At 47.9% G+C, this 26,837-nt stretch overlaps 2 protein-coding genes and 1 non-coding gene across 6 annotated transcripts in view; 1 reads left to right on the plus strand and 2 right to left on the minus strand.

Annotated features, from left to right (window-relative positions):
- On the minus strand, positions 1 to 17,528 carry LURAP1 (leucine rich adaptor protein 1). Its single transcript, XM_010803737.4, has 2 exons — positions 16,801 to 17,528; positions 1 to 6,739 (listed from the first exon to the last, which is right to left on the minus strand). Exons 1-2 carry the CDS (start codon positions 16,996 to 16,998, stop codon positions 6,218 to 6,220), a joined length of 720 nt encoding a protein of 239 aa, XP_010802039.1. The 5' UTR covers positions 16,999 to 17,528; the 3' UTR covers positions 1 to 6,217.
- Positions 5,782 to 26,837, plus strand: part of POMGNT1 (protein O-linked mannose N-acetylglucosaminyltransferase 1 (beta 1,2-)) — a 23,732-nt gene continuing 2,676 nt past the window's right edge. Inside the window, 18 exon segments of one of the 4 annotated variants that reach the window (NM_001024485.2) lie at positions 5,782 to 5,888; positions 6,662 to 6,733; positions 20,905 to 21,074; positions 21,683 to 21,797; positions 21,924 to 22,042; positions 22,821 to 22,886; positions 22,977 to 23,090; positions 23,812 to 23,929; positions 24,129 to 24,227; positions 24,390 to 24,517; positions 24,859 to 24,929; positions 25,158 to 25,233; positions 25,433 to 25,516; positions 25,606 to 25,647; positions 25,855 to 25,913; positions 26,257 to 26,329; positions 26,412 to 26,540; positions 26,625 to 26,750. In NM_001024485.2, coding sequence (NP_001019656.2) covers positions 20,955 to 21,074; positions 21,683 to 21,797; positions 21,924 to 22,042; positions 22,821 to 22,886; positions 22,977 to 23,090; positions 23,812 to 23,929; positions 24,129 to 24,227; positions 24,390 to 24,517; positions 24,859 to 24,929; positions 25,158 to 25,233; positions 25,433 to 25,516; positions 25,606 to 25,647; positions 25,855 to 25,913; positions 26,257 to 26,329; positions 26,412 to 26,540; positions 26,625 to 26,750 — 1,539 coding nt within the window. In that variant the 5' untranslated portion in view covers positions 5,782 to 5,888; positions 6,662 to 6,733; positions 20,905 to 20,954. 4 annotated transcript variants of the gene reach the window in all.
- TRNAR-CCU (transfer RNA arginine (anticodon CCU)) lies at positions 10,523 to 10,595 on the minus strand. The gene has a single exon. It is a non-coding gene; the product is annotated as a tRNA-Arg (tRNA).

Below are 26,837 nucleotides of genomic sequence, written 5' to 3' on the forward strand. Positions count from 1 at the left end.
TTTAATAATTCATTAAGTCCTATATTTATTTTGTGTGTTTTCTACACTTGTGCTTTATTTTCCAACGAATAGTTTTTTAAAAAGAATAACAAGGCAGTGTTATAAACAATTTTATGCCAATAAATTCAACAACTTAATTGAAACAAAATATTTGAAAAACACAACTTACCAAAACTAACTCAAAATGAAATTAAAAGTTGGAATACCTCTATATGTATCACAGAAATTGAATTTATCAAAACCCTCCCCCACAAAGAAAATTCCAAGCCCAGATTATTTCACTGATGAAGTCTATCAAATACTGAATAATGCTGCCAAAGTTACAAAAATGTTTTCAGAAAACAAAGGAGAAAGAAACACTTCCTAACTTCTTTTAAGAGGCCAGGATAATCCTGAAATAGTAAAACTTAAACAAAAGTTTATCAGAAAATTAAATAGCTATATTTCATTATATTGAGGAAGTATTAATTTTAGGTACAATAATCATAATAAAAGTCCTTATATTTTAGAGGTACATAATAAAACATTATAAATAAAGTGGGATCATATCTAGTTTTGCTTCAAAATAATCTTGGTTAGGGGAAGAGTAGTTGAGGGAATAAATAAACCAAGATTGACCAGAGTTGATAATTATTGAAGCTGGGTGATGGATTCATGGAAATTCATTATACTATTTTCTCTACTATTGTTTACTCTCAAGATTTTTCATACTATAAAACAAAAAATAACTACAAAAAGATTAAAAGACATTAAATATATAAAACAATAAGTTCACAACAATAATTTAAAAAGAAAGTAAAACAAAACAAAATCATTGAACACCAAGTTGCTAGGACATCAACTTACCATTTGAAAGGGATAAATAAGGGCAGCGATTTAAACACTTATCTTGCCATTCTGGTATGAACTTTATTTCAAGGTAACCAAATGGTCCTGAAGGATGTAAAAAAAGTTTTTCTGTAGAGAATTATGACTAATAGAAGGAAAAATAATAGCATTAGAGAATAATCATTTTGTAATTGCTAGTGAAATACCCAATTTATAAAATGGTTATAAATGGATGGTAAAACAATTTGGTGAAGAATTGATAGAGAACCTTATGATACAGGGTCAGCCCATCACCACCTGAAAATGGAAGGAGCCTAGGGCATGAAGTGGGCAGTGAAGGAGAGCTGTCCAACCAAGAACACCTGTGCTGCTGTGTAAGTGAAAAATAAATCTTTATTGTGTTAAATCACTGTAATATGGGTTAATTCATTATAAAGGTGCTTACTTTAGAAGTATATCATTTATATATATTAAAACACATAAGCACATAATTGTATTTCAAAGATACATACATATCCAAACACATACTGAACACATTGAAGTGTGTGTCTGGGTCAGGGAGAGGAATGAGAACAGGGATCAGGGATTAAAAGAATAAAATCAAACAAAAAGTCACCATGCTCCGCCAAGCATGGTTTAACAAGGAATAAAAAAATAATAATTTAAAAGAGAGACAACTAATCTACTCTTTGTAGAGAGAGCTCAGGCTAGTGTTAGCCAGTAATTATCTTCTACCTTGAGGAGGAACAAGGTATGATTCTGGAGAGGAGGCAATGTTGAAGACACAGCCTGTTGGAACCCTCCATGACATTCACCAGGGAAGTCTCAGGTCTGAAAGGTTCCCTAAACTGAGACTTTCTCCCAAGTATGACCTTCACTCTCAGCTCTCTTTGGTAGTGATGCAGGAGGCATTTGCCATTCTCTAGACATGGGGCCTGGGCTGGCTAACTCCCCTTGGCACCACCTCTCACTCCAGGCTGAAGGAGGCTTGCTACAGCTGAGAGGCTTGTTCTGGGCCTGGGTACATCTTCCTGCCCACCCTCCATCTCTGCTTGAGGAGGACTGAATAATGGTCCTTCCTCCAAAGATGTTCAAGTCCTAATCTCCATAATCTAGGAATAGTTTACCTTCTGTGGCAAAAATGACTGGGAAGATACGGTTAAAGCAGGGATCTTGAGATGGGGAGATGATTCTGTTATCACAGTGGGCCCAATACAAGCACAGGGATATATAATCACAATGTAATCCTCCTGGTAGGAGACGGGAGAATCAGAGAAAGATGTAGAATGGAAGTAGAGGTCAGAAAGGCGGAAACTATGTTGCTGGCTTTGACGATGGAGGAAGGGGCCATGAGTCAAGGAACACAAGCAGCCTCTAGAAGCTAGAAAAGGCAAATAAATGGACTGCCCCCTAGAGTCTCCAGAAGAGGTTACCGACACTTTTTAACTTAACCCAATGAAATTGATTTCAGACCTGTGACCTCCAGAACTGTAAGATAACACATTTGTGTTGTTTTAAGCCATTAAGTTTGTGACAGTTTGTCACAGCAGCCATAGAAAACGTGTACACTGGCCCTGCTGCTGGGCCGCATAACCTGTTCTCCTAGGAGAGTAAGGTCTGTGAGAAGGGAATGGGGAATCAGGGAAGATTTCCTGGAAGCCTCTGCAGCAGACTGACCTAGGTTCATAGCATAGTTCATTTATAATCTATCTGTTAATAATGCATTATTTATAGTGTTGCTGAGAATGGAATAATACTTTAAATTTCCTATTCCTAATTAACCACTTTTTAAATTATAAGCCACGTCTCTTCCTGGGTTTACACACATTTATTCTTCTACTCTGGTTGCTACTGAACACCCAGTACGTGGCTGGCACCACGCACAGAGCGAGCCTGAGTCCACTGCAAACTCCAAACACTTCTCACCTAAGCTGCCGCTGAGCTCCCGCTCAGTCCAGGGCTCAAGTTCATTGCCCCATCCTAAATGCAGGCTCTCATACCTGAGCATTCACATGGTCTCACGTCTCCTTGATGGACTCATCCCAGCAGCATCACCTCTTACCCTCTCAGATGCTGCTTCCACAGCTACCAAGAGCAGTCTGGCCTCTGCCTTTACCCTGACCCTGACAAAAGTCTGCAGCCCACTTAGAGGATAGTATGCTCCCTCTGATCATATTTTCAAGACTCCCTTTTCATCTCATTCTTTTTTGTCTTTCTGCATCTCTCTCCCTTTTCATGTTTTCTTCTTTGAGCTCCTAAACAGGTCCTCTTCATAACCTGGAAAGGTCTAAACTAACAGGAGAGCTAAGCCTTAAACAGCCAGTACAGAAGCAGGTAGAAGGGACCAAGGGTGTGTGTTTACCAGCTTCTCTGGGAGTGAAATGAAATCTAAGGTACTGAGACGGGATATCCAGGTTACCTGGAGTTCCCAGGCAGCCCCACTCACCCACCTCTCTAGCCTCTCACCCTCAGATGCCTATCCAAACTGAGATAAATCCCTTGACTTTGAAGCTTTCAACTCCTCGGGATCCATTTGAATTTCTCTCTCATCTCCCATCCCTATCCCCTTCTTCTAATGTCTAGGTCTGTAATGTTGAGTTCTGATCCCATGATGTTGGGCCTTCTCACCCTGCCTTCCCAGAAAAATATTTGGTCCAGGACTGATTTTCCTTGTATCCCTGGTCTGGATTAATGCACCCTTTACCCAATTCTGGTCCAAGAGTCTCTTTCCTCAGAGTCTGTGGCTCTTTCTGCAAACACCAAGCTGCCTTTCTAGGACAAGGTAAGAACCTGAATGTTAAAACAGGGAGAAAATTGCTTTCAGATCCTCTGGGCTTGGATGATGTTGACAGGGTGCGGTGGGGGAATGGTCTGGTCAAGTGATAGAACTTTGGTGGATAGGCAGGTAGGCAGGTGATCCGGGTTCTTTAACCTGAGGATCCTCAGAGTTACCACAGGCAAATCTGGGGTACTCTCTGCCTTCTCTAGGCCTGTCTCTCTAACATGTCTGTGCAATCAGAGGGCTGGTCTTCATTAAGGCTCTTTTGAGCCTGAAGGTTTCACCCAGCTACTCCAGCAATGGTGCATAATAGCCACAAGAGGGCGGACAACCTCTTCAGCTTAGAAGTTTGTAGATTAAATGAACCAGCAAGCTTAAAAAAGGAACACAAGGGTTTCAAGCAGAAAGGTAGTTACCCAAAGTTACCACAAAATGGCAACAGGGTCAGGGTACTGGGAAAGGGTACTTGAATTCCCAGCCTAAAGGAAGTCAGCAGCCCCGAGACCAAGAGGGATGGTAAGGAGAAGAAGAGACTTACTTATATTTGTAAGTGAGAGTTACTTATATTTTTAAGAAGAGACTTAACGTATATTTGTATATTTTGCTGGTGGGCAGCAAAGAAGAGACTTACCTATATTCTTTAGAGATTTCAATCCCTTTGAGAGGAGGAAACATGGTCTTTAGAGGACAGCCACAAATCAAATGTATTGCCCGAAAAGGATCTGGGTGGGGGTTTCAGGATAAGACTTGAGCAGTTTATGGGAACTAGAGATGAACAACTTGGCTTCTGTCCCTTCCCTAGCATAGAATGAAAAGTAGAGAAACTGCAGGGGTTATTCTAGGATTTGAAGATTCCTCAAATCAGGAAGTGAAGTCGCTTAGTCGTGTCCAACTTTGCGACCCCATGAACTGCAGTCTGCCTGCCTCCTCTGTCCATGGGATTTCCCAGGCAAGAATACTGGAGTGGGTTGCCATTTCCTTCTTCAGAGGATCTTCTCAACTCAGGAGGGCACAGCAAATAGGCAAGGATCACCTGACATCCTTTTTTTCTCCTTTTTGCCTTCCAATAATCTATTAATAGTTTCAGGGCCCAGGAAAGACAGGGACCAACATAGGGGCAGTACCTGGGGTTCCCAGGGTTAATTTCCAAGGCCAAACATACTCTGACATCAGTCATAGCCCTCATCTCCACCCTCGCCCTGGGCCTGTCCCCTCCCTGAGCCCCAGGTTGGCAGCTTCCCTGAGTCCCTTCTTTGGTGTAACTCACTAGGGCCCTGGGACCCAGGACCAGAGCCAGTGCCCCGCTTCCTCTGCAGTCCCAGGAGTCTAGAGCTTGTTCTAAGAGAGGAAGGAAAGCAGTCTTTCCCTCCCACTCTCCCCCTCCCAGGATGCGGGCCCTAAGACCAAAGAGCCTCAGTCTTTCTCTGCCACGCCCCGCATTGTAACCCAGACAAGGGGATTCCTTGTGTCCCAGCCCCAGGCCAGCATTTTAGTGTCCAAATGATGGGAGGTCTGGGGCAGGATGGGGGAAGGGGAATCACAGGATCTGAGAAGATATCTCCCCCTTTTGGAGATTCTGCTACACCCCAAGCTTCTCCCTCTGGCTCCCATCAGAAGTTGAAGGACTCATCTGCATATTAAAGGCCTGAGGCTCAGAGTAGAAACTGAGAAGGTGTGGAGACACAAAGGCTGAACCTTCTGGCAGACAGATTTGGAGCCAGAATACAAGAATGGGGGCAAACCAGGGACAGAATAAGACAGGGGACTATGGCAGGGCAGGCCAAATAGACTGTTGAGATCTGTAGGTGGAGGCCCCTGCCAGTTTCCTCCCTAAAAGCAGAGAAACAGGAGTGCAGGCACCAGACAGGCAGGTGTCAGAGAAGAAGTGAGAATCCCTGGAATAAAATGAGAACTCCCTGTTTAAATAGAAAGAACCTTTCTGAGAAGTGCAAACATCTGACTGAGAAACTTTCCTGCCAGGAGGGTAGTATACTCCCATTCACAAGAAGGAATGGTAGGGAGAATAAATAACATGGTCTCACTTAGCAGCAGGGGCTCAAATACCCCTATATCTATCATCACTAAAAGACTGGTACAAAGGAAAGGCTAATCCATCCTGGCAGGAAATGACATCACTCACCAGACAGGAAGGGGTGGCCCTACCAACCCCAAAGGCTTCTGGGAGGGCCAATCCATGGAGGTTTGGCCCTGAATGTCCATGTCCCTCCATAGTCCTCCATATTGGCCAAAAGTGGGGCTAAGGCTCCTAGAAGTGGGTGAGGTAATCAAATCCCAGTCCCTTCATCAGTGATTTCATAGGGATGCTAAACCCTCAAATCCTTACCTAGTTGTGGGGAAAGGAGAAGAGATACTATCACACCTGGAGCCACAGGTCAAGCCTCTAGAGTCCACGTATCTATGGAAATAGCTCTAGGGACCCATTAATTGAAGGTTAAAGGCAGAGCCTCCGCAGGGACCAGAGGGATGGTAAGGCCAGGTTTCATGGTAACTGATTTCAATGTAGCCTCTTCCTAATTCCAGACAGAGGGAGAACAAATTCAAGGGAGACCAGGGCCCAGTGAGTAAAGAACCAAAAGAGTGGAAGAGTTGTTACAGGAAGGTCACATCATCCTGGCACTGGCCCCAGTACCAGTGGGTCTCAAAGCCCAGCTTGGCACTCTCATCCTCTGGCGGCTCAGGAGATGCACCTTGCAGCCCCTCCCCTGGGGGTTTCCACACGGCCCTCAAGCTCCCTAGCCTGGTGGCTGTCAGGTCCACCTCAGTCCTGGCCCTCTCCCCACCAGGTATAACCTTCGCCCAGTCCATCTCGGGACGGGGAGCCCCAGGCGGGCCATGTTCATCCAGCTCGCTGGGCGCCACTGTGTCCAGGAAGCTGCCGATGGAGACACTGTCCAGCCGGTCAGTGGAGCTTGTGTCTGGCAGGCTGTCCCAGCTGCCTCGCCTTGAGCGGCCTGGGCTCCCGCCTGTCAGGCTATATTGGCTGCTGGTGAGGCTGCTGCAGTGGCTGGTCAATGTCCCCCTCTCCTCCAACAGCCAGCGCACCGCCTCAATGCCCTCATTCAAGGTCACCAGTTGCTGCAGGATCTTCACGTCGATGGCTCTCAGGTAAGCCTAGGGGAGTGGGAGAAGAAATCAGTCCCAGGTTCTGGGCCATGGGTTTCCCCAGTGTTTCTAGAGGCCTCTACCTCGTAATCCAACCAACTATGCTTGACTTTCAAGAACCATGTAAATAGAATGGTTTGGACTGTAGGCTTTAGAAGCAGAGAGATTGCTGCTTAAAATCTCAGCTCTACAACTGATCAGCTTTATGACTGTGGGCAACTTTCTTGCCTTTGCTGGGCCTGGGTTTCCTTGTCTGTGAAATAGGTTTAAATGACTCACCTCACAGCGTGGTTGGGAGAGTTTTGAGATGTTGTCTATTAAGTATGGACCACTGTACCTGGTATAGAGTAAGATCTCAGTAAATAATATTAAAATCCAATCCTACTGAGATCGAAACTTCACAGATAGGATATTTACTACTGAACCAGTCCAGATTCACCAGTAAGACTTAGAAGCAGTCATCCAAAAAGTTGCCTTAGAGGGGACCAAGTGTTAATTGGGAAACAGATTGGGCCAAACGGAGGCATGAGCTGGGGGCGTGGCACAAAGAGGAGGCTAACCTGGCCCCCCAGTCCCTTTGGGGGGTGGCAGTAGGCGCTGTGGGGAGGGAAGGGTTGGCTAGAGCTTCCAAGGGTCAGAATCCTCCTGGCTGGGGATTTGGGGCTTCCCTCTTCTATACACCAGTCTCCCTGTCTGCACTGAGTGCCAGTGTGACTTATTGGGTAATCTCTACGGTCCTTTCCAGCTCAGATGCACTGAGTTATCTTCCCCAAGCACAAGTCTGAACTCGTCCTTCCCTTGCTCAAGAACCTTTAAGGGCTTTGCACTGCTCTCAGAAAACAGAATATTGGAATATTTTAGCAGCAGGTATTCAAAAGCCTGTCATAATATGGCTCGTGCTCATCCCTCTAACTTCATCTCTACCATATTTCCATGGGAATTCAGGTCCTGCCACACATAACTTTTAAAATTTCATTTCATTTAGTTTCACTTTTAATGAAAGTAGTAGATGTACATAAAGAAGCAAATAGTTCTGTAAGCTTTGTTAAGAAAAGGAAGTTTCCCCATCCTAAATCCCACTTGCCAAAGACAACTACTATTAATTTTTTAGCTGTTTATTTTGTTGTGTGTGTGCCCAGTCACTTCAGTTGTATCCAACTCTGTGCGACCCTATGGAATGTAGCCAGGCTCCCCTGTCCATGGGATCCTCCAGACAAGAATACTAGAGTGGGTTGCCATGCCTTCCTCCAAGGGATCTTCCCAACCCAGGGATCAAACCCATGTCTCCCATGTCTCCTGCATGGCAGGTGGTTTCTTTCCTGCTGAGCCACCAGGGAAGCCCATTTATTTTGGTACTTACCTTCTAATTTCTAAATAACTGCTTACTGATTTTTAAGTATTTTCTATTGACTTTGTATATAATAGAAGGTTAAGGATTTAACTCTTTCATCCTACTCCCTCTATCTCTGCCATACTCACACCCTCCCCATTTTATTACAACATATGTAATAAAATCAATCATTCAGCATTTACCTTGTTAGAATTTGGAAATGCTACTCACAGCTAAGCCATGTGGTTTACTGTGGCTACTTTTCCTTTTTTTACAACTGTAAGTTTTACTTTTTAGATAATAATTATTATCCTTATTATTACTACTACTACCACAACTGTTTTGCTTAGTTTGGTATATTGTTATCAGTAAGTCATCCTTAAACTCTCTCCCAGGAGTCTGAATTTCCCTCTCAAAGCTTTATTTTTTTTTTTTTTATTGAAGTATAATTGCTTTACAATGTTGTGTAAGCTTCCACTGTACAACAAAGTAAAACAGCTATATGTATACATAGATCCCCTTCCTCTTGAGCCCCCCTCCCACCCCCAACCCCATCCCTCTAGGTCATCATAGAGCACTGAGTTGAGCTCCTTGTGATATACAGCACCTTCCCACTGGCTATCTATTAGACACATTATAGTGTATATATATCAGTTCAGTTCAGTTGCTCAGTCATGTCCGACTCTTTGTGACCCCATGAACTGTAGCATGCCAGGCCTCCCTGTCCATCACCAACTCTTGGAGTCCACCCAAACCCATGTCCATTGAGTCAGTGATGCCATCCAACCATCTCATCCTCTATTGTCCCCTTCTCCTGCCTTCAATCCTTCCCAGCATCAGGGTCTTTTCAAATAAGTCAGTTCTTTGCATCAGGTGGCCAAAGTATTAGAGTTTCAGCTTCAACATCAGTCCTTCCAATGAACACCCAGGACTGATCTCCTTTAGGATGGACTGGTTGGGTCTCCTTGCAGTCCAGGGGACTCTCAAGAGTCTTCTCCAACACCACAGTTCAAAAGCATCAATTCTTCGGCGCTCAGCTTTCTTCACAGTCCAACTCTCACATCCATACATGACCACTGGAAAAACCATAGCCTTGACTAGACAGACCTTTGTTGACAAAGGATTGTCTCTGCTTTTGAATATGCTATCTAGGTTGGTCATAACTTTCCTTCCAAGGAGTAAGCATCTTTTATATATATCAGTACTACTCTCCCAATTCATTCCACCCTCCCCAAGACTTTTAAACATATCACATGTTCTATCTATTCCCTCTTCTTCGAGGCAGTTTCTGACCTGCTCCAATCTGTCCCTGCTGCACAACTATCCTCCAGAGATCTATCTCCCTTCACTATCACCTTGGGGATTCCCTTTGCCTCTCTCTTGAGTTGGATCCCAATTCCTGGATCCCACATCTTTTTTATTGATTTACTCCTTAATGTATGTGTGGTGCTTTTCCTCCAGTAGCTTCCCAAGAAAAGTCTGCATAGACTATACCTGCATAGGAGGTATATTTGTTGAAGCTTCACATGTTTTAAAACATTGTTATTCATTCCTCACACTATTGACTGATTAGCTGAGCATAGAAATCTAGGTTGAAAATAATTTTTTGTCAGAATTTAAAGCATTTTTCCATCGTCTTCTAATTTTCAGTGCTACATTTAAAAAGTCTGATGCCATTCTGATTTATTGTATGTGACCACCTTCCCACTCTTTCTAGAAGTTTTTAGGATCTTCTCATGATCCCCAGTGTCCTAAATTATCATAATGATTTACCATTGTGTGATTTTGCTTTCATCCACTGAACTGGTCATTTGTTGGGCACTTTTAATCTGTAGGCTCATGTCCTCCAGTTCTGGGAGATTTTAATTATTTCATTGATGATTTTATATATATATATATATATATATATATGAAAAATACATATATATGAAAGCGTGCAAGTGTTTAGTTGCTCAGTTATGTCTGACTCTTTGCGACCCCATAGACTGTAGCCTGCCAGGTTCCTCTGTCCATGCAATTCTCCAGGCAAGAGTACTGGACTGGGTTGCCATTTCCTTCACCAGGGGATCTTCCCAAACCAGGGATCAAACCTGGGTCTCCCACATTGCAGGCAGATTCTTAATTGTCTAAGCCTGTCTACCTATACACACACACACACACACACACACATTTTTGTTCTTCCTGGAAATATCTTTATTTGGATAGAAGGTACCCTGAATGGATCCTCTATTTTTTCTCTCTTCCTCCTCTTCCTATGTGTATTCTAGTTTGTGAAATATTTCAACATTATCAACTCTTCTATTGACTTTTTCATTTTTTCCTATCATGTTTCTATTTTCAAGAGTTGTTTCTAGATCTTGGATTTCTTCTTCTTCTTCTTTTTAGTTGTGGCATGCAGGATCTTTTACTTGCAGCATGCAGAATCTTTAGATGTGGTGTGCAGAATGTTTAGTGGGATCTAGTTCCCTGACCAGGGATTGAACCCTAGTCCTCTGCATTAGGAGTGCAGAGTCTTAGCCACTGAACCACCAGGGAAGTCCTTACATGTTTCCTTTTATAACTTTACATTTTTGTTCATGACTGCAATATTATCTCATCTCTTTAAGGATATAATTAACGATTATTTAAGTTCTTATCTCTCTGAATATCTCTATTCAAGTTTTTTCTTTTTTCCGTTTAAGTCTATATAGTTAAAGGGTTTCATCAGTCTTATAATCTTAAGCTGCTGCTCACACTTCAGACTGGTCTCTAAAAAAGCTGATTGTAAAGTCGGTGCCTGAGGCTTGCCAACCCTGAACCTCACTAAGAGTTATTCAGTGAGGCTGTTCAATTGGGTAACGTAGGTAGTATCTTTTGTTTGTGTGTATGAGTGTGTGTTTCTCTTGGGTTCATAAGATTCACTATATTATACCCATTTAGAGAATATAATGTAAGCAAAGCTGCCATTATTCTGGGAGCCAAGTAAGGGAAAGGCTAAGAGGGGTATTACATAACATTTGGTATATTTTAATTTAATCCTTCTTGCTCTCAGACTCTGCTTCGTATCTCCCAATCTGGAGATCTTTGGTTTTATTATGTTTTAAATATATATTACTTGATAAGTGTTTATTAAACTATTCAGGAAATAAATGCTTCACTCAAACCAACAATGATAAGCCAGAAATAAGACCGAGTATTTGTACACTGAGAAAAATATAGCCACTGGAATTAAACAGTCCTAGATTCAAATTCTGGTTTTGCCACTAATGAGCCATATGAAATGGGAATATACTTTTCCTTTAAGCCATCATTTCTTCATGGTAAAAGAGAATACTCTCTAAAGGTTTATTAAGAAGTAGAAGGAACAGTCACAGGCATGGCATACTGTCTGACAAGTATTCACTAATCAATAAAAGGTAGTTATGCCTGGAGAAGGCAATGGCAACCCACTCCAGTACTCTTGCCTGGAAAATCCCATGGGCGGAGGAGCCTGGTGGGCTTCAATCCATGGGGTTGCGAAGAGTCAGACACGACTGAGCGACTTTACTTTCACTTTCATGCATTGGAGAAGGAAGTGGCACCCCATTCCAGTGTTCTTGCCTGGAGAATCCCAGGGACGGGGGAGCCTGGTGGGCTGCCATCTCTGGGGTTGCACAGAGTCGGACACGACTGAAGTGACTTAGCAGCAGCAGCAGTAGCAGCATGCCTATTATTATAATTAACTTATCTACTATGGCATAAGCACAGAAAATTTTGTACCTGAAATTATTTGTGTTTTTGGAAGAATATCCCAACGTGAATTCAATTAAACAAATGATTATTGGGTACCTGGATCTTCTAGTAATTACACAAAGACAACCTAGACAGCATATTAAAAAGCAGAGACATTACTTTGCCAACAAAGGTCCGTCTAGTCAAAGTTATGGTTTTTCCAGTAGTCATGTATAGATGTGAGATTTGGATTATGAAGAAAGCTGAGCACCGAAGAACTGATGGTTTTGAACTGTGGTGTTGGAGAAGACTCTTGAGAGTCTTCTTGGACTGCAAGATGATCCAATCAGTCCATCCTAAAGGAAATCAGTCCTGAATGCTCATTGGAAGGACTGATGCTGAAGCCAAAGTTCCAATACTTTGGTCACGATGCGAAGAACTAACTCATTTGAAAAGACCCTGATGCTGGGAAAGACTGAAGGCGGGAGGAGAAGGGGACAACAGAGGATGAGATGGTTGGATGGCATCACTGACTCAATGGACATGAGTTTGAGTAAACTCCAGGAGTTGATGATGAACAGGGAGGCCTGGTGTGCTGCAGTCCATGAGGTCACAAAGAGTTGGCCACAACTGAGCGACTAAACTGAACTGAAAACAAAGATAATGGAAAAACTCTCCCTACTTAACAGAATCTTACAGTTTCAATACGGAGATCTGGACATAAATAACTGAAGTACCATAGACTATACAGACTATTAATGATACAAGATAAAAGAGATTATATTCAATTATTTTATGCTGGGGACAAATAGATTAAAGGTAAAACCATTTAGTCCATGACCAAACTAAATGCATTAAACAAAACTTCTCATACTAAAAATGCTTCTCCTGCTTTATTTTCTCCTCCCTTCCTTCCTCTTTCCTCCCTTCTTCCATCCCTCTCTCCTTCCCTTTCTTCCTGCCTTCCAGCCTTCTGCCCTTGCCCTTCCTCCCTTCCTTCTGTTCCCTTCTTTCCAAAATGTGCATTTCCAGTCTTCTGCGATGATAAAGGAGTAGTGGGCAATTAGTTGCCCAGTTGTGAAGGGAATCTTAAAGAGTATGATTCTTAGATAGACATTCATCAACCCATTTGTGTTCAGCTCCATTTGTACCCTCAGTTCCAGAAATATCTGAGAATAGCTCCTGAGACCTTTGAGGTGTAAAATGGATTGCTTTTCTGCTTTTTTCATTGCTGGCTTGGAATTCAGCTTCTTTCAAGTCTACTTAGTTACTAGTCTTCCTTCTGCTTTCAGCTTCCAGATTTTATTTCTATCACCTTCTCTCCTATTCTTGTCCTAATGGCTTCATGGCTTTAAAAATAAGCTCTTTACTAGCTTTTAGTGGAATTTCAAGAGGGAATGGAAGTAAATGCATGTGTTTAATGTGCCATCTTGAACTGGAATTCCCATTGACTATATTCAAGGCCCAACTCAAATGTTGCCTCCTCTAGAAAGTCTTCCCCATACTTCTTCAAGATGAAATTAAGCCATTCGGTCGTGGAACAGTATTTATTGAGTGTTTTTTATAGGCATGGCATTTTGTAGCTAAAGCAAGAAAAGACACCATTTCTTGCCTTCGGAGTTCACAGTCTAGTAGATAAGACAAAGATACAAGCACTTAAAATTCAGAGCAGGAAATGCCAGGGGACATAAATGCTGCACAGAGAGCTGTGGGTACCCAGAGGACTACAACCTAACCAGGGGAGTAAGGAAATGCTTCCTAGAATGAAGGACAGGAGCTGAGACTTGAAAGTCAAGTGAGTGTTAGCCAGACAAAGCAATGGAGAGTCATTCTAACCAGAGGAAATAGCTTGCGTCTCCAACTCATTCGTGCCTTTCCAGAACACAAATCTGACCATGTCACTCTACAGTGAAGACTCTTCCTGGAAGTACTCTGTGGGTTCCAGCACCTGTGCCACAGTGGCTAGTCTGTTTCTCCCCTAACCTGGACTGTGAGCTACCTGAGGGTAGCAGGTCCCACCCAGTTCATTTATGGTGCTTAGACTAGGATTGGGTAGGTCGGCTTCAGTGCTATGATTCTCTGGCCTTTATTTTCTTTGGTGTCTTTGCTGGTCTCAGGGTTTGGGGGCTGGGTTTTATCACATTGGTGAGAAATGAATCTGAGCAGCAGATCTTATAGTCCTGTGACAGTGGGATTCCCTGACTGTGACAGCACAACTGCTCAGAATAGAAGAAAGCAAAGCTTTCTTGCCAGAAAAAGAAACACTCATTTCACACCAATCTCTCTGGCAAGGGGATAAACAGCGCAGAAAAGATGCAGCATCAGAGGCCACTCCAACCCAATTCTCTTCCCAGGGGAATTCAGGTTCCCCGTTCCTCCCTTAACAAGCATACATCAGACGCTCTGACCAGCCCTAAGGTCACAAGTACAGCTCACTCACAGGCTCAATCTAAATCAAGTCTGGGCACAAAAACCCAGAGATCTGAGTCTCAGCTCCCTGGTTTGAGACTGAGATTCCTAGACTATTGTTACCCTCCCCTGCCCCCCTACCCTCCCTCTAGAAGTAGAAAAACTGAGGCCAAAGAGAGTCAGGGCTCTGCTCAAAATCACAAAAGGATTTAGGAGCAGAGCCAGGACTTGAACCCATGCCTTCTCTCTCCCTGCTTAAAGCTTTTTCTCAAACTGTTCTGTGGGGGTGGGTTGCCATAGCAACAGTTCTGTGGGTGGGAGGATTAAGAATGGGAGGTTGCCATTGTTTTCCCTTCCCACAGATCCCAGAGTCTGTCTGGTTCACTCAACTTTTGAGTAGGGGAGGGAAGTGGCCAAGAAACAGGGATGACCTTGGCCTCAAGGGCAGGCCTGCCCACTCCCTGCAGGAAAGCTGGGTGAGGGGCAGTTGAAGGACACTACTACAGGGCTTGGGCTAGTTCTGCCACAAGTGGCTCCAGGGGAACCGCCCCAATGCCCCACCCCTTGTCCTCCCCAGAGCAGAGTGCATAAAAGAGACCAAAGGCACCTTTGCAGAGGAGGGAGAAAGGAATGGAGTAGGGCACTTAGGGAACCTCTCCCTGAGCAGGACCAGAAAGCTCCCTCCCTTGTGTCTTTCATAGGTAGCCCTGGGCCCCAGGCCAGGCTGGGTCCGAAATGCAGAAAGATCCAAACAAAAATGAAACGTATCCTTTCAAGTTTACCAATAGGTAATCTCCACCAGGGCTTCCCAGGTGGTGCCAGTGATAAAGAATCCACCTGGCAATGCAGGAGACTGAGGAGTCCCGGGTTCGATCCCTGGGTCAGAAAGATCTCCTGGAGGAGGGCATGGCAACCCACTCCAGTATTCTTGCCTGGAGAATCCCATGGACAGAGGAGGCTGGCAGGCTACAGTCCATGGGGTCACAAAGAGTCGGACAGGACTGAGGTAACTTAGCACACACGCAATCTCCACCAAAGACAGGAAAGAGTTAAAGCTAGAGAGAGCAGCCATGGCTCCTCCCCGTGTGAGCTCAGGCAAGCCCCTCAGCACCTGCAAGCCTGTTTCCTCTGTGAGACAGGATAACTGCTTTTCTCCCTCCAGTGACATAAAAGACATTTAATGCATCTGGCACAAAGCAAGTCTCAATACTGAAAATGTAAAGTGCAGGCAAATCATCTGAATTCAAAACTTGGCTATACTTTTTACTTTTTGTCTGACTTTGGGCAGCTACTTAGCCTCTCTGTGCCTCAGTTTCTTCATCTATAAAATATCCCTTGCCTAGTAAGTTTCCGTGAGAACTAGGAGACTATCTTGTAAAATGTTCAGCATGATTCCTGGCACATGCACTTGGTGAAAGTTAGTTTCCAAAGCAAGACATTCTAAGTTAGCTCTTTCTCTGCTCTCAGCTAAAGTTTGTACCGTGAGGCAAAGCCAGACCCCTCCCTTAGGTGGGCACAGTTACAGCCCTACTGGGGAGAATCTGGCAATAGCTTCCAATCTTCAAGGCCAAATGCACACATGGCATTCAAATCCTTCCCCCAGGGAGCCTTCCCTGACTGCTTTGCCCAGAAAACTCTCCTCCCATCCTTTCAGGAAGCCCCAAGACCTCCCTCCCAACATCTCCCTACACACACACACACACACATCACACTTCAGCAGGGCACAGAACTGGGCACAGTGGGGCTCCAGGAAGACCTATTAGCTGACACACTCACTGTGGACTCCTGGTTCTAGGCCAGAAAGTAGCTGGCAATTCCTCAGTTCCCTAGAATTGGTTGCAAAGTGGTGGCAGGTGTAGATCACCCCCTTCACCAGAACCAGGGCCCTAGGGAGCCTGGGAGGCCCCAGCTGCCCTTTTGGCTCTGAATCTAGAGCAGCAGCAACAGGGAAGGGGCTGGGTGCTGGTTTCCTCCTCTTCTCCCCAAGGAAGTGCGGGAGAGATGCAAATCTCCAGTGTACTTGGGGGCTGGCAGGAAGGAGACGGGGTCTGAGGAGGTGAGGCCAACATGCTGGTGCTGCTCCTCCGTGTCTGCTAAGCTCCTAGGAACTTTCAAATATTGTCCGTAGGTGTGGGGGATGCTGGGGAAAGAGGATGTTTTTAGTGGCCCTAGTCCAGGCAGTTTTCACGCAAATCTCTACTGTGCAGAGTGTTGGGGTGGATACTGGAGCCACAGAGGAACAAACCCCGGGCCCAATTTGGAGGAGGAGAAAAAAACTGTTGCCCTGTAATGGTGGCTAGGGGGAAAGGAGGAGCTAGATTTGTCCCGTCCTAGGTTCTCAAGGCTTCCCAACCCTCACCTCTCCCCTCCCAATTATTTGGCAAAAAAAAAAAAAAAAAGCTTACCAAATCCTGCACCTCCCACCCGGAGGGAGTGAGTACTCCACTCACCCTTGGTGGGGAAGGCAATTAATGGACCCCAAGGATTAAAGACTGATCTGGTAGGAATCCTGAGGAGTTGGGCAGGTGGTTTTAACTCTCTCCTCCCCAGCCCAACTCTGGGTACGCGAGTCCATCCTTTCCGGCCCCACGCTGGGGACTCGACCCCCCCCCCCCCCCCGGCCCGTGCAGCCCACACTCACCAGCTCCATCCTCAGCGCCATGATCTTGTCCCCCAGGCTGTGGCCCGTGCTAGGCGCCCCCGAGAGCAGCACAGCCTCAGAGGTTCCCGGCTCCCACTCGCCTCGCAGCCCGCGGAGCAGCCCTTCAGGGGTCTTCCTGCCCACCTTGCCCTCCACGTCTCGCAGGTCAGGCGTCTGGGACTCCGCAGTCCCCTCCATGCGGGCCTAAGCCTGAACGGGGTTGGGCAACCGGACGCCGGGATCCCGCTCCCGGGGGAGGGGGGGTCCTCCTTTTTCGGCTGCTAGTGCCGGGCGGAACCGGTGGGTCCCCGCCCGCACTCTGTCGCGGAGGGAGGAGGGCGCCGTAACACTCAGAAAAGCGGCGCAGAGCTCGGTATGTGTGTGCGTGAGTGTGGATCTTCGGGTGCTGCGCATACACCTCTGGCTCCGGAATGGGTGAGGCTGGGTGATGCTGAGTATGCACCTGAAGGAAACTCAGCGCCTTCTCCCGACTGTGGCGCTGAGTCCAGCCAGGCACTCAGCAGGCGCCCAATGAATGTTTGCTGAAGGAAGGTTAAGCACCCTCAGTTAGGGAAGTGGGATTTTAAGGAGGAGTGCTAACAGAGCTACAGAGGGTTTTGGAAGCCTTCTTGGAGTATATTCTTTACCGTCTGAGCCACCAGGGAAGCCCCTGGAGTAGAGGAGCTGGGTCTAAAACAGTGGTTGGAATTTAGCCACTGATACACACACACACACACACACACACACACACACACACCACCCCCCCCCCCCCCCCAGTGTAGCCACTAAATTTAGACTAAAGGAGAGGAAGTCAAGTTCTTCTGGGCAGTGAGGAGAAACCAATATTGAAGCTAATGCTTCTTATACTTGACTGTACATATATGGATTATCTGGGAATCTTGTTAAAATGCAGGTTATGATTCTGTAAATCTAGGGTACGGCCAGAGATTCTGCATTTCTAACAAGCTCCCTGCTGATGGCCATGCGGCTGGTCCAGGGACCACATTTTGAGTAACAGGGTTATAAAAGATGGTTCTAAAATGCTTGGATTTTATTCTATGGGCAATGAGGATCCATAAAAAAACTTTTTATGCTCTGGCTTGATTTTGGTTTTTAATCCAAGTAATTCTAGTCCATGGCATCAGGAAGGTTTATTATGAAAAGATAGTTACCCTGACCTATCCTTTCCCACATCTAGTTCCACTTCCCAGAGGCAACCACTTTTAGCTATTTTTTCCTGGTGTTTATATTCATAGCTCCACAATAGGCTTTTATCACCATCTCCTGATTTTAAACATTGTCTACTGACTTCCTGTTATAATACATAAGATTTACTGCACATTCTATACTTCCCTCCTTCCACTGGCCCTATTTCTATCATTATTTTTCAGCTTGTTACCTTTGTAAATTTAAGTAACATACTTTTCTTTAGTATGCCTTGATCCATGAAAGGGTTTTAAATCAGAGACAGACAAAATAGATTTGCCTTTTTGAAAAAAATACTCTGGATTTTGCAAGGAGAATTAAAGGGGTGAATATCTGAAGTCAAGGAGACAATGTAGAAGGCAAGAAACTAAAATGTCCTGGACAGGGGCTGGTTGTGAAGTTGGAAAAGAATTAGACCTGAATGGAGGAGGAATCTTTAGAAGGTATGATGGACAAGACTTGATAACTAGTAACATTCGTTTATCTATACTGTCATTCAATAAGTATTTGTTCAGAAACCAAATGATTTCAAAAAATATTATGGAGAATCTCCTATGTTCTAGCCATGGTATGTGGTACAAAGAATATAATGGTGAGCAAACAGATCTGGCCTGATAGCTAGAGAGACACAGGGAATTGAGGGTGACTCCCAGCTGTTTGACCTGATGCTATGCACCAAGGAAGGGAACCCAAGAAGACTGGGATTGAAGAGAGATGGTTCTTGCAGGAGTCATGTTGGACTGGAGGGGCCTATGAGAACATTCACACAGTAGTTGAACATGGGTCTGCCTGGAGCTCAGGAGAAAGTCTGCAGGAATGCGTTTAGAAATCTTGATGGTCAGAGAGCTCATGAGAGTGGATGAGATCTTCTATGAAGAGTGAGTTTGAGGAGAGAAGAGGGTGGGGAGGGGAACCCCAAGGGACACCTTTTTAAAATATGTTGGGATTTATTCTGTTCTAACACATACTTGGGCTTCCCTGGTAGCTCAGACGGTAAAGCGTCTGCCTACCATGTGGGAGACCCGGGTTTGATTCCTGGGTTGGGAAGATCCCCTGGAGAAGGAAATGGCAACCCACTCCAGTAATCTTGCCTGGAAAATCCCATGGACTGAGGAGCCTGGTAGGCTACAGTCCATGGGGTCACAAAGAGTCGGACATGACTGAGCGACTTCACTTCACTTCAACACATACTTACTTATTAGAAGTCACTCAGTCACTACTTAGAAGTAGTTGAGATTGCCTCAACTACTAAGACAAGCCCTGTTAACATTTTGAGGATACCATCTCACCATTTTAAGAAGCAGATGGAATATGGAGAGCTCAAAAAAATCTAATCTACTGGCTTCCTCTGTGTCCTTTTAATCCACTGTCCACAGGACAGTATATTTTCTCCTGAATTGGATTATATTGCTCCTGCCTAAAACCGTGCCATGGCCACCCACTCATTTCAAATAAGCAGCACCATCCCCTAGAAACTTTTTAGAAATGCAGTATTCTGCTTTGCCCTCCAGACTCCTAAATCAAAAACTCTAAGAATGGGGCACAGCAATCTGTTTTAATAACCCCTCCAAGTGATTCTAATTCAAGCTGAAGTTTGAGAACCACTGTGTTAAGCTAAATGCTTCACACCTGCTGAACTTTATTAAGCTATTATCAGTATAGTGAGGGGTTAAGAGGAATCTGGAACCAGACTGCCTGGGTTTGAATTCTAGCTCTACCAACTTCGTGATATTGAGCTTCATTTTCTTTGTCTCTATGATTGGGATAGTAATAGTTCCTACCTCTTGGAGTTGTTGTGGAATTAGATGAGTTAATATAGTGCGGTGCTTACTTAGAACAGTGACTGCCATGCAGTATGCATCGTGTAAAGGCATCCTCATTTCACAGAGAAGGAAACCTATGCTGAGACGTGAAATGACCTGCCCAAGGTCTAGGAGAGTGGTATAACCAGGTTTTAATTCCCCGTAGTCTTCAATGGCCTCACATACACTAGACCTAGGTGCAGCCTCGCCCAAGCAAAAAGAGGTGGGTGTCTGTGTTCCAGGCCTGTCGCCCTTCTGACTCTGGCGCGCAACGCGGTCTAGTCCAAGGCTCCAGGACTCCGACTCGAATCGGGTTTGCCATCACGCGGTACTGGGGGCCGGGAAGTGGCTCCCCGCAGCCGCCCACCCGGCCAGCCGGCTGCAAAGCAGCCGAGGGACCGAACACTAGCAGGACTCGCGGGCAGCAGACACTGGCCGCCGCCCTAAGCGCCGCCCGCCGCCCTCTCACCCCGCGGCGGCTGCGGCGGCGGAAGCGGGGAGGCGGGCCGGCCGGGCCGGGGCGGGGCCGCGAGCGGCATGGAGGAGGCGGAGGCCGCGGTGCTCCGGGCCGAGCTGTGCGGGCCCGAGTGGGGCTCGAACGGGGCCAGGGCTCCTTGAGATGTGAGTGTCTCTGGACGGGGGTCCAGGAAGGGTGGCGTGGCCCGGGCGGATCCCCCGACTGCTTGGGCAGCCCCGAGCCCCGGGAGGAAGAAAGCAAGGCCAGATCGGAGGGGGCGAGGGCCGAAGCGGATAGAGAATGGTGATGTTGGGAGTTCGCTGCCCTTTGCTCACCCGAGCATTAGGAAGGTCTGGGGCTTTGTTCTTTTAGGGACTGATGAGCCTGAGAGCCGATTATTTGGCTTCCACCCCCGGGACCGTGAGCAGTCCTGTCAGTTTCTCCAGCCACAGGGGAGTTTGCAGGTGTTCTGACCCCTTCGAAGGTTTCCTTTCCAGAGTAGTTGAGCTACTTTCTCTGGGTCACAGAACATGGATGTCTGCAGGGAATAATTACTGGGAGGTCCTCCCTCATCTCCCGGAGAAAACATCAGACTCTGGGAAGAACACCTTACCCCATGTGACCCTCTGGTCTCCTCAGATTGCTGCAGGCATGGGTTGGCCAGGACAGTGGTGACCCCCCCATACGACATGGACGACTGGAAGCCCAGCCCCCTCATCAAGCCCTTTGGGGCGCGAAAAAAGCGGAGCTGGTATCTTACCTGGAAGTATAAACTGACCAACCAGCGGGCCCTGCGGAGGTTCTGTCAGGTATAGAGGTGTCCCCAAACTCCCAGGGGCTCCCTCTCAGCTTTGCCCCCAGCCTAGACTATGGGCCCGGGACCTACCTTGGCTGGCCCCACCCCAGAAAGAGGCAGCAGCTTCCTAGAGGGGAAACCTCTTTGTCTCCTGTCCCTACCAGGTAGTGGTTCAGGCCCAGAGTTCTGGAATCAGAACCCAAGTACAACCTCCTAGGCTTCTGACAAAGCTGAAGTTGGATCAGGAAGGCTTTGCCCAGGGTACACACCTGTCAGACAGGCAGGGCTAGGACCCAGGTCTTCCAATTCCCTGTGTGGTTCTCTGGGACTGGCTCCATCTCTAGGAACTAATTGTGGAGGGGACCAAGGAACTCAAGGCCTCCAATGGAAGAATACAGGAGTTCTGGGTAGGGAGCGCCCTCATGGAAGGGGTGGGCCTCTGAAGGAGGTGGTTATGAAACTGGACCCTGGTCTGGGGGAGTAGAACTGGTCATACAGAGAGAGGACAGGCAAACCCAGGTTCTCCCCATGTCATTACTTCAGCCAGAGCCCTCACTTCAGGAAGACCCTCAGTGATCTGGAGGGGGTACACCTCTTTATCATCCCCACCCATCCCCTCAGACAGGAGCCGTGCTTTTCCTACTGGTGACCGTCATTGTCAACATCAAGTTGATCCTGGACACACGACGAGCTATCAGCGAGGCCAGTGAAGACCTGGAGCCAGAACAAGACTATGGTAGGGCCAGACTGAGGCTGGGATTGGCGGTGGAGGGAGGTCCCCTGGGATCCTAAGACTGAAATGGCAGGCAGATCCCAGATTTTGCTGGAGGGACCATCTCTAAGACCTGTCACACCCCAACAGATGAGGCCCTGGGCCGATTGGAGCCTCCACGGCGCAGAGGCAGTGGTCCCCGACGTGTCCTGGATGTGGAGGTATACTCAAGCCGCAGCAAAGTGTATGTGGCAGTGGACGGCACCACGGTGAGTGGGCTGGTGCCTGGTGTAAAGTATATGAAATATATCATATGTAGCGGGTATTACGGAGAAGGCAATGGAACCCCACTCCAATACTTTTGCCTGGAAAATCCCATGGACGGAGGAGCCTGGTAGGCTGCAGTCCATGGGGTCGCTACAGTCGGACACGACTGAGCGATTTCACTTTCACTTTTCACTTTCATGCATTGGAAAAGGAAATGGCAACCCACTCCAGTCTTCTTGCCTGGAGAATCCCAGGGACGGGGAAGCCTGGCGGGCTGCCGTCTATGGGGTCGCACAGAGTCGGACACAACTGAAGCGACTTAGCAGCAGCAGCAGCAGCAGCGGGTATTATCAAAAGTGATAATTAATATTAGTAGGCAGTTACTTTATTGATTTATTTATTTTGTAACTACTTCCTGCTGCCTTCTTTGATCTTGGCCTTGGTCTGGACACTGGGAATCCAGAGGTAACCAGACCTGGCCTCTACTTTGAGGGGTTCAGTCAGATAAACTGTGATAGCTCCAGCATGAGGCAGAGATAGTCAAGGGCTCTAAAAGTCATGACAGCGGGAGTAGAAAGATGGGATCTCTTTTCATGGGAGAACTATGGAGACTTCCTGAAGAGCTGGGCTTCAAGCTGGGTCTGAAGAGAACTATGTGACCAGAGGCAGAGGAAGGAGGGGAGGTTTTGTTTCATGCAGCGGTTTCTGTAAGTGCCCGTAAGACAGAGAGACCTCAGATGCCAGAATGAAGAGTTTGTCCTTGTCTACACTACTCTGCAGGTGCTGGAGGATGAGGCCCAGGAGCAGGGCCGGGGCATCCACGTCATCGTCCTCAACCAGGCCACGGTGAGGTTCTCAGGGTAGGGGACCTAGAGGGCCGTAGCTAAGCCCTCCTTGCTGGTGACACTAACTCACAGGAGCTGTGTCTCCTGCCAGGGCCATGTGATGGCAAAGCGAGTGTTTGACACCTATTCACCTCATGAGGATGAGGCCATGGTGCTGTTCCTCAACATGGTGGCACCTGGCCGAGTGCTCATCTGCACCGTCAAGGTCAGTGACTCGGCCTTGGCCCCATTCCCAGTGCCCCTAATTCAACTCTGCTTGTGGCCCTGGGTTCGTGCCCCTAATATGGCAGAGTGGCAAAAGCCTCTGGAGGAAGGTGACCAGGTTCCAATCCCAGACTTGTCAGTGGAGAGCACAACAGAGTCCCTACCCTTATGGAGTTTATACCCACAGGGCAAGATCAACAGAAAGCAGCCAGATAAATCTATAATGTCAGGAAACGAAAACTTATATGAAGAAGAAAATTAAGCAAGGGAGACAGGGTGATGGAGTGTGTTTTAGAAAGGGAAGGCCTCTATAAGGAAATGACCTGTGCACAGAAAGCTGGAAGTAGTGAGAAGTGAGCCCTGTGAATATCTGGAGAAAGAGCATTCTAGATGGAAAGGCAAGCACAAAGACCCCTAATTGGAAAGGTGCTTGGCATGCTTGCGGAACAAGGCTGCCAGTGGAGATGGAGCAGGATGGGGGAGGGCAGGGAGGTGGCAGGGGACAGAGGTGGGTACCGTGTGGGACCATGGTAACGACTGCTTAGCCTGGTGACCTTGGGTGAGTCTCAGAATCTAAGCCTTCAGTTTTCTGGGATGTGATAATTCAGTGAGCTGATTTAAGTAAAGATTTTACATGGTGCTTGACCTGTGGTTAGTATTCCCTGAGGCCAGGTCTCCTGGAGCTGTGCCAGTCAGGTTGATCACCTTCTCTGGTCTCCTAGGACGAGGGCTCCTTCCACCTCAAGGACACCGCCAAGGCTCTGCTGAGGAGCCTAGGCAGCCAGGCTGGCCCTGCCCTGGGCTGGAGAGACACCTGGGCCTTCGTGGGACGAAAAGGAGGTGCCAGCACCATAGGCATCCACCCTGTAGTATTCAGGGCCTGGGAGGAGCAGAACTCCAGGAGATGGGGTGGGATAGGGGTCCGAGCAGAGCTGGTGCTGGTGGGCTGGATGAAGCTGGGCCAGGAGATGGGAAGAAGATCCAGCACTAGAGCCTGGATCTAGGGCCCCCATTGCCCCTCATTTCTGCCCCCTGCCAGGTCCTGTGCTCGGGGAGAAACATTCTAAGTCACCTGCCCTCTCCTCCTGGGGGGATCCAGTTCTGCTGAAGACAGATGTGCCGCTGAGCTCAGCTGAAGGTGGGGTCAGTGGGGGCTGGGCTCCAGGGCAGTGTCTGGGCTGGGGGTGGGCATCTGGGTTCTCTTTACAGGCCTGCATTCTCAACTGCGTGTCTGGTGTTCTCCAAACCACACTGGCCTCATTCTCCCATCCTGTTGACCTCATCTTTCCCCCCACCTCAGAGGCAGAGTGCCACTGGGCAGACACAGAGCTGAACCGTCGCCGCCGCCGCTTCTGCAGCAAAGTTGAGGGCTATGGGAGCGTGTGCAGCTGCAAGGACCCCACACCCATCGAGTTCAGCCCTGACCCAGTGAGTGGGGCTTTAGGCAGTGAGTCCCGGACTCTTCCCCAGCTAGGCAAGAGGCCCCAGGAAAGGTCCCGGTTGGGCTTTTCCTGCCCCAGCCTGGAGGGAACCAGGAGCTGATTTATACTGGACTCTGAAAGATGGGGGATCCCGGTTGGGGGGAAGGAGCAGACCATGTGAGCAAAGGCCTGGAGATGGAGTTGAGCTGAGTGTGTGGAGGGGCCAAGACAGGGAAGCCCTCTGCCTTTTCCCTTGAGTCCCCCCTCTCCCTCAAGACTCTTCCCCAGGTGGGGAATCCCAGTCTGAAGAGAAAACAAGGCAAGAGCTGAACACTCTTTCTCCCTCAGCTCCCAGACAACAAGGTCCTCAATGTGCCTGTGGCTGTCATTGCAGGGAACCGGCCCAATTACCTGTACAGGTGAGCCCGGGAGTGGCTGTATCTAGCACCGAACAGGAGGTTGCTAGTGGTGGGAACCCCAGGCTCATGTATCTGCAGGAAGAATGCTTGAGGTGGGTGGAAAGGCAACAGATTATGGGTCCATTCACTTATGTGGGTGAACATGGGGAGTTGGGGCCCATCTGTAAGTATAGAGGAGTCCTGATTTTGGGGGGACAAAGAGGTCTAATCCATCCCTGGGCTCCCCAGGATGCTGCGCTCTCTACTCTCAGCCCAGGGGGTGTCTCCCCAGATGATAACAGTTTTCATCGATGGCTACTATGAGGTGAGTGGGGCTTGGGGGCTTTGGGCAGAGCAGAGTGCAGGGTTGCAGGTACTGAGTAGCAATGATCACAGAGGCCTGGCAGGGGAGACAGCCCAGGCAAGGGCTGTGAAACATGCAGGGCTTGACGAGACAGAACCTGCAGAGGTGGGCAGGGGGTGGAGTTGAGGTGGGGGGCTCACATGATGGCTGTGCCCCTTAGGAGCCGATGGATGTGGTGGCGCTGTTTGGTCTGAGGGGCATCCAGCACACTCCCATCAGCATCAAGAACGCCCGTGTGTCTCAGGTACCACCTGGGCAAGGATGGAAGGGGTGGACATCTGGCCCCACTGTCCACCCCAAAGCTCACGTGCCCTCTTCCTACTCCCCACCCAGCACTACAAGGCCAGCCTCACTGCCACTTTCAACCTGTTTCCGGTGAGTAGTAAGGACAAAACTCTTGGACCTAGATGGGGAAAGTGAGCATAAGTCTGGTCTTACCATATAGCAAGCTCTTCCTCTCCCTGGGCCTCATCCTCCTGATATGAAAAATGGGGGCAGTGTGGCCTGAGAAGTGGATGGAGGTGGGAGAGACATGGGATGAGAAAGCTCCCTAGGGCTCATGTTGTCCCCCACCCGCTTTAGGAAGCCAAGTTTGCTGTGGTTCTGGAAGAGGACCTGGACATTGCTGTGGATTTTTTCAGGTGAGAGGGATCCTCCTCCATGCAGCTCCAAGCTGCATGGGGCCTCTTTGCTTGACTGGGTCTCCAGGGAAGAAGCCCCCAACTCCAGTGGGGGCTCTTAGAAAGCTTTCTGGAGGAACCAGTCTCCAAAGTGGGGGGGAATGCCTGGGCAAAGGTAGGCTGGCCGGTGTTGGGGCAGCAGGAGAGAGCAGAAAGGATGAATGGAAACGGAAGGGATGAATGGGGTTTGAGGGGAAGGTGGAAGGAGGCATGACTCCTGAGTCCCATCTCCAGCTCTTCCAGCATCACTGTGTGACTGGGTTTGTCCTTGCCCCTCTCTGAACCCCTGGACCCTGCCTCTCAGTTTCCTGAGCCAATCCATCCACCTGCTGGAGGAGGACGACAGCTTGTACTGTATCTCTGCCTGGAATGACCAGGTAGGCTGAGCGGCCAGGGGTCAGCTGAGGGATGGGCAGAGGCCCCAAGCTAAGACCTCCTCTCGTGGCCGCCTGTCCACAGGGCTATGAGCACACGGCAGAGGACCCAGCACTGCTATACCGTGTGGAGACCATGCCTGGGCTGGGCTGGGTGCTCAGGAAGTCCTTGTACAAGGAGGAGCTTGAACCCAAGTGGCCCACACCAGAAAAGGTGCCCTGGCGGGGGAGGGTGGGTAGGCTTGGAATCCCCTGCCAGCTCGAACCTCTAAACTCTCATTGTCTTCCACACTGCCAGCTCTGGGACTGGGACATGTGGATGCGGATGCCGGAACAACGCCGAGGCCGAGAATGCATTATCCCTGACGTGTCCCGATCCTACCACTTCGGCATCGTTGGCCTCAACATGAATGGCTACTTCCATGTGAGTGGGAGGCACGGGTGTTGGGGCGGGGAGTACAGTGTGGTAGATGGGGCAAGAACATGGGCTCAGCTCTGCCACTCACTAGCC

This window comes from Bos taurus, chromosome 3, assembly GCF_002263795.3.
Source record: "Bos taurus isolate L1 Dominette 01449 registration number 42190680 breed Hereford chromosome 3, ARS-UCD2.0, whole genome shotgun sequence".
NCBI classification, from domain to species: domain Eukaryota; kingdom Metazoa; phylum Chordata; class Mammalia; order Artiodactyla; family Bovidae; genus Bos; species Bos taurus.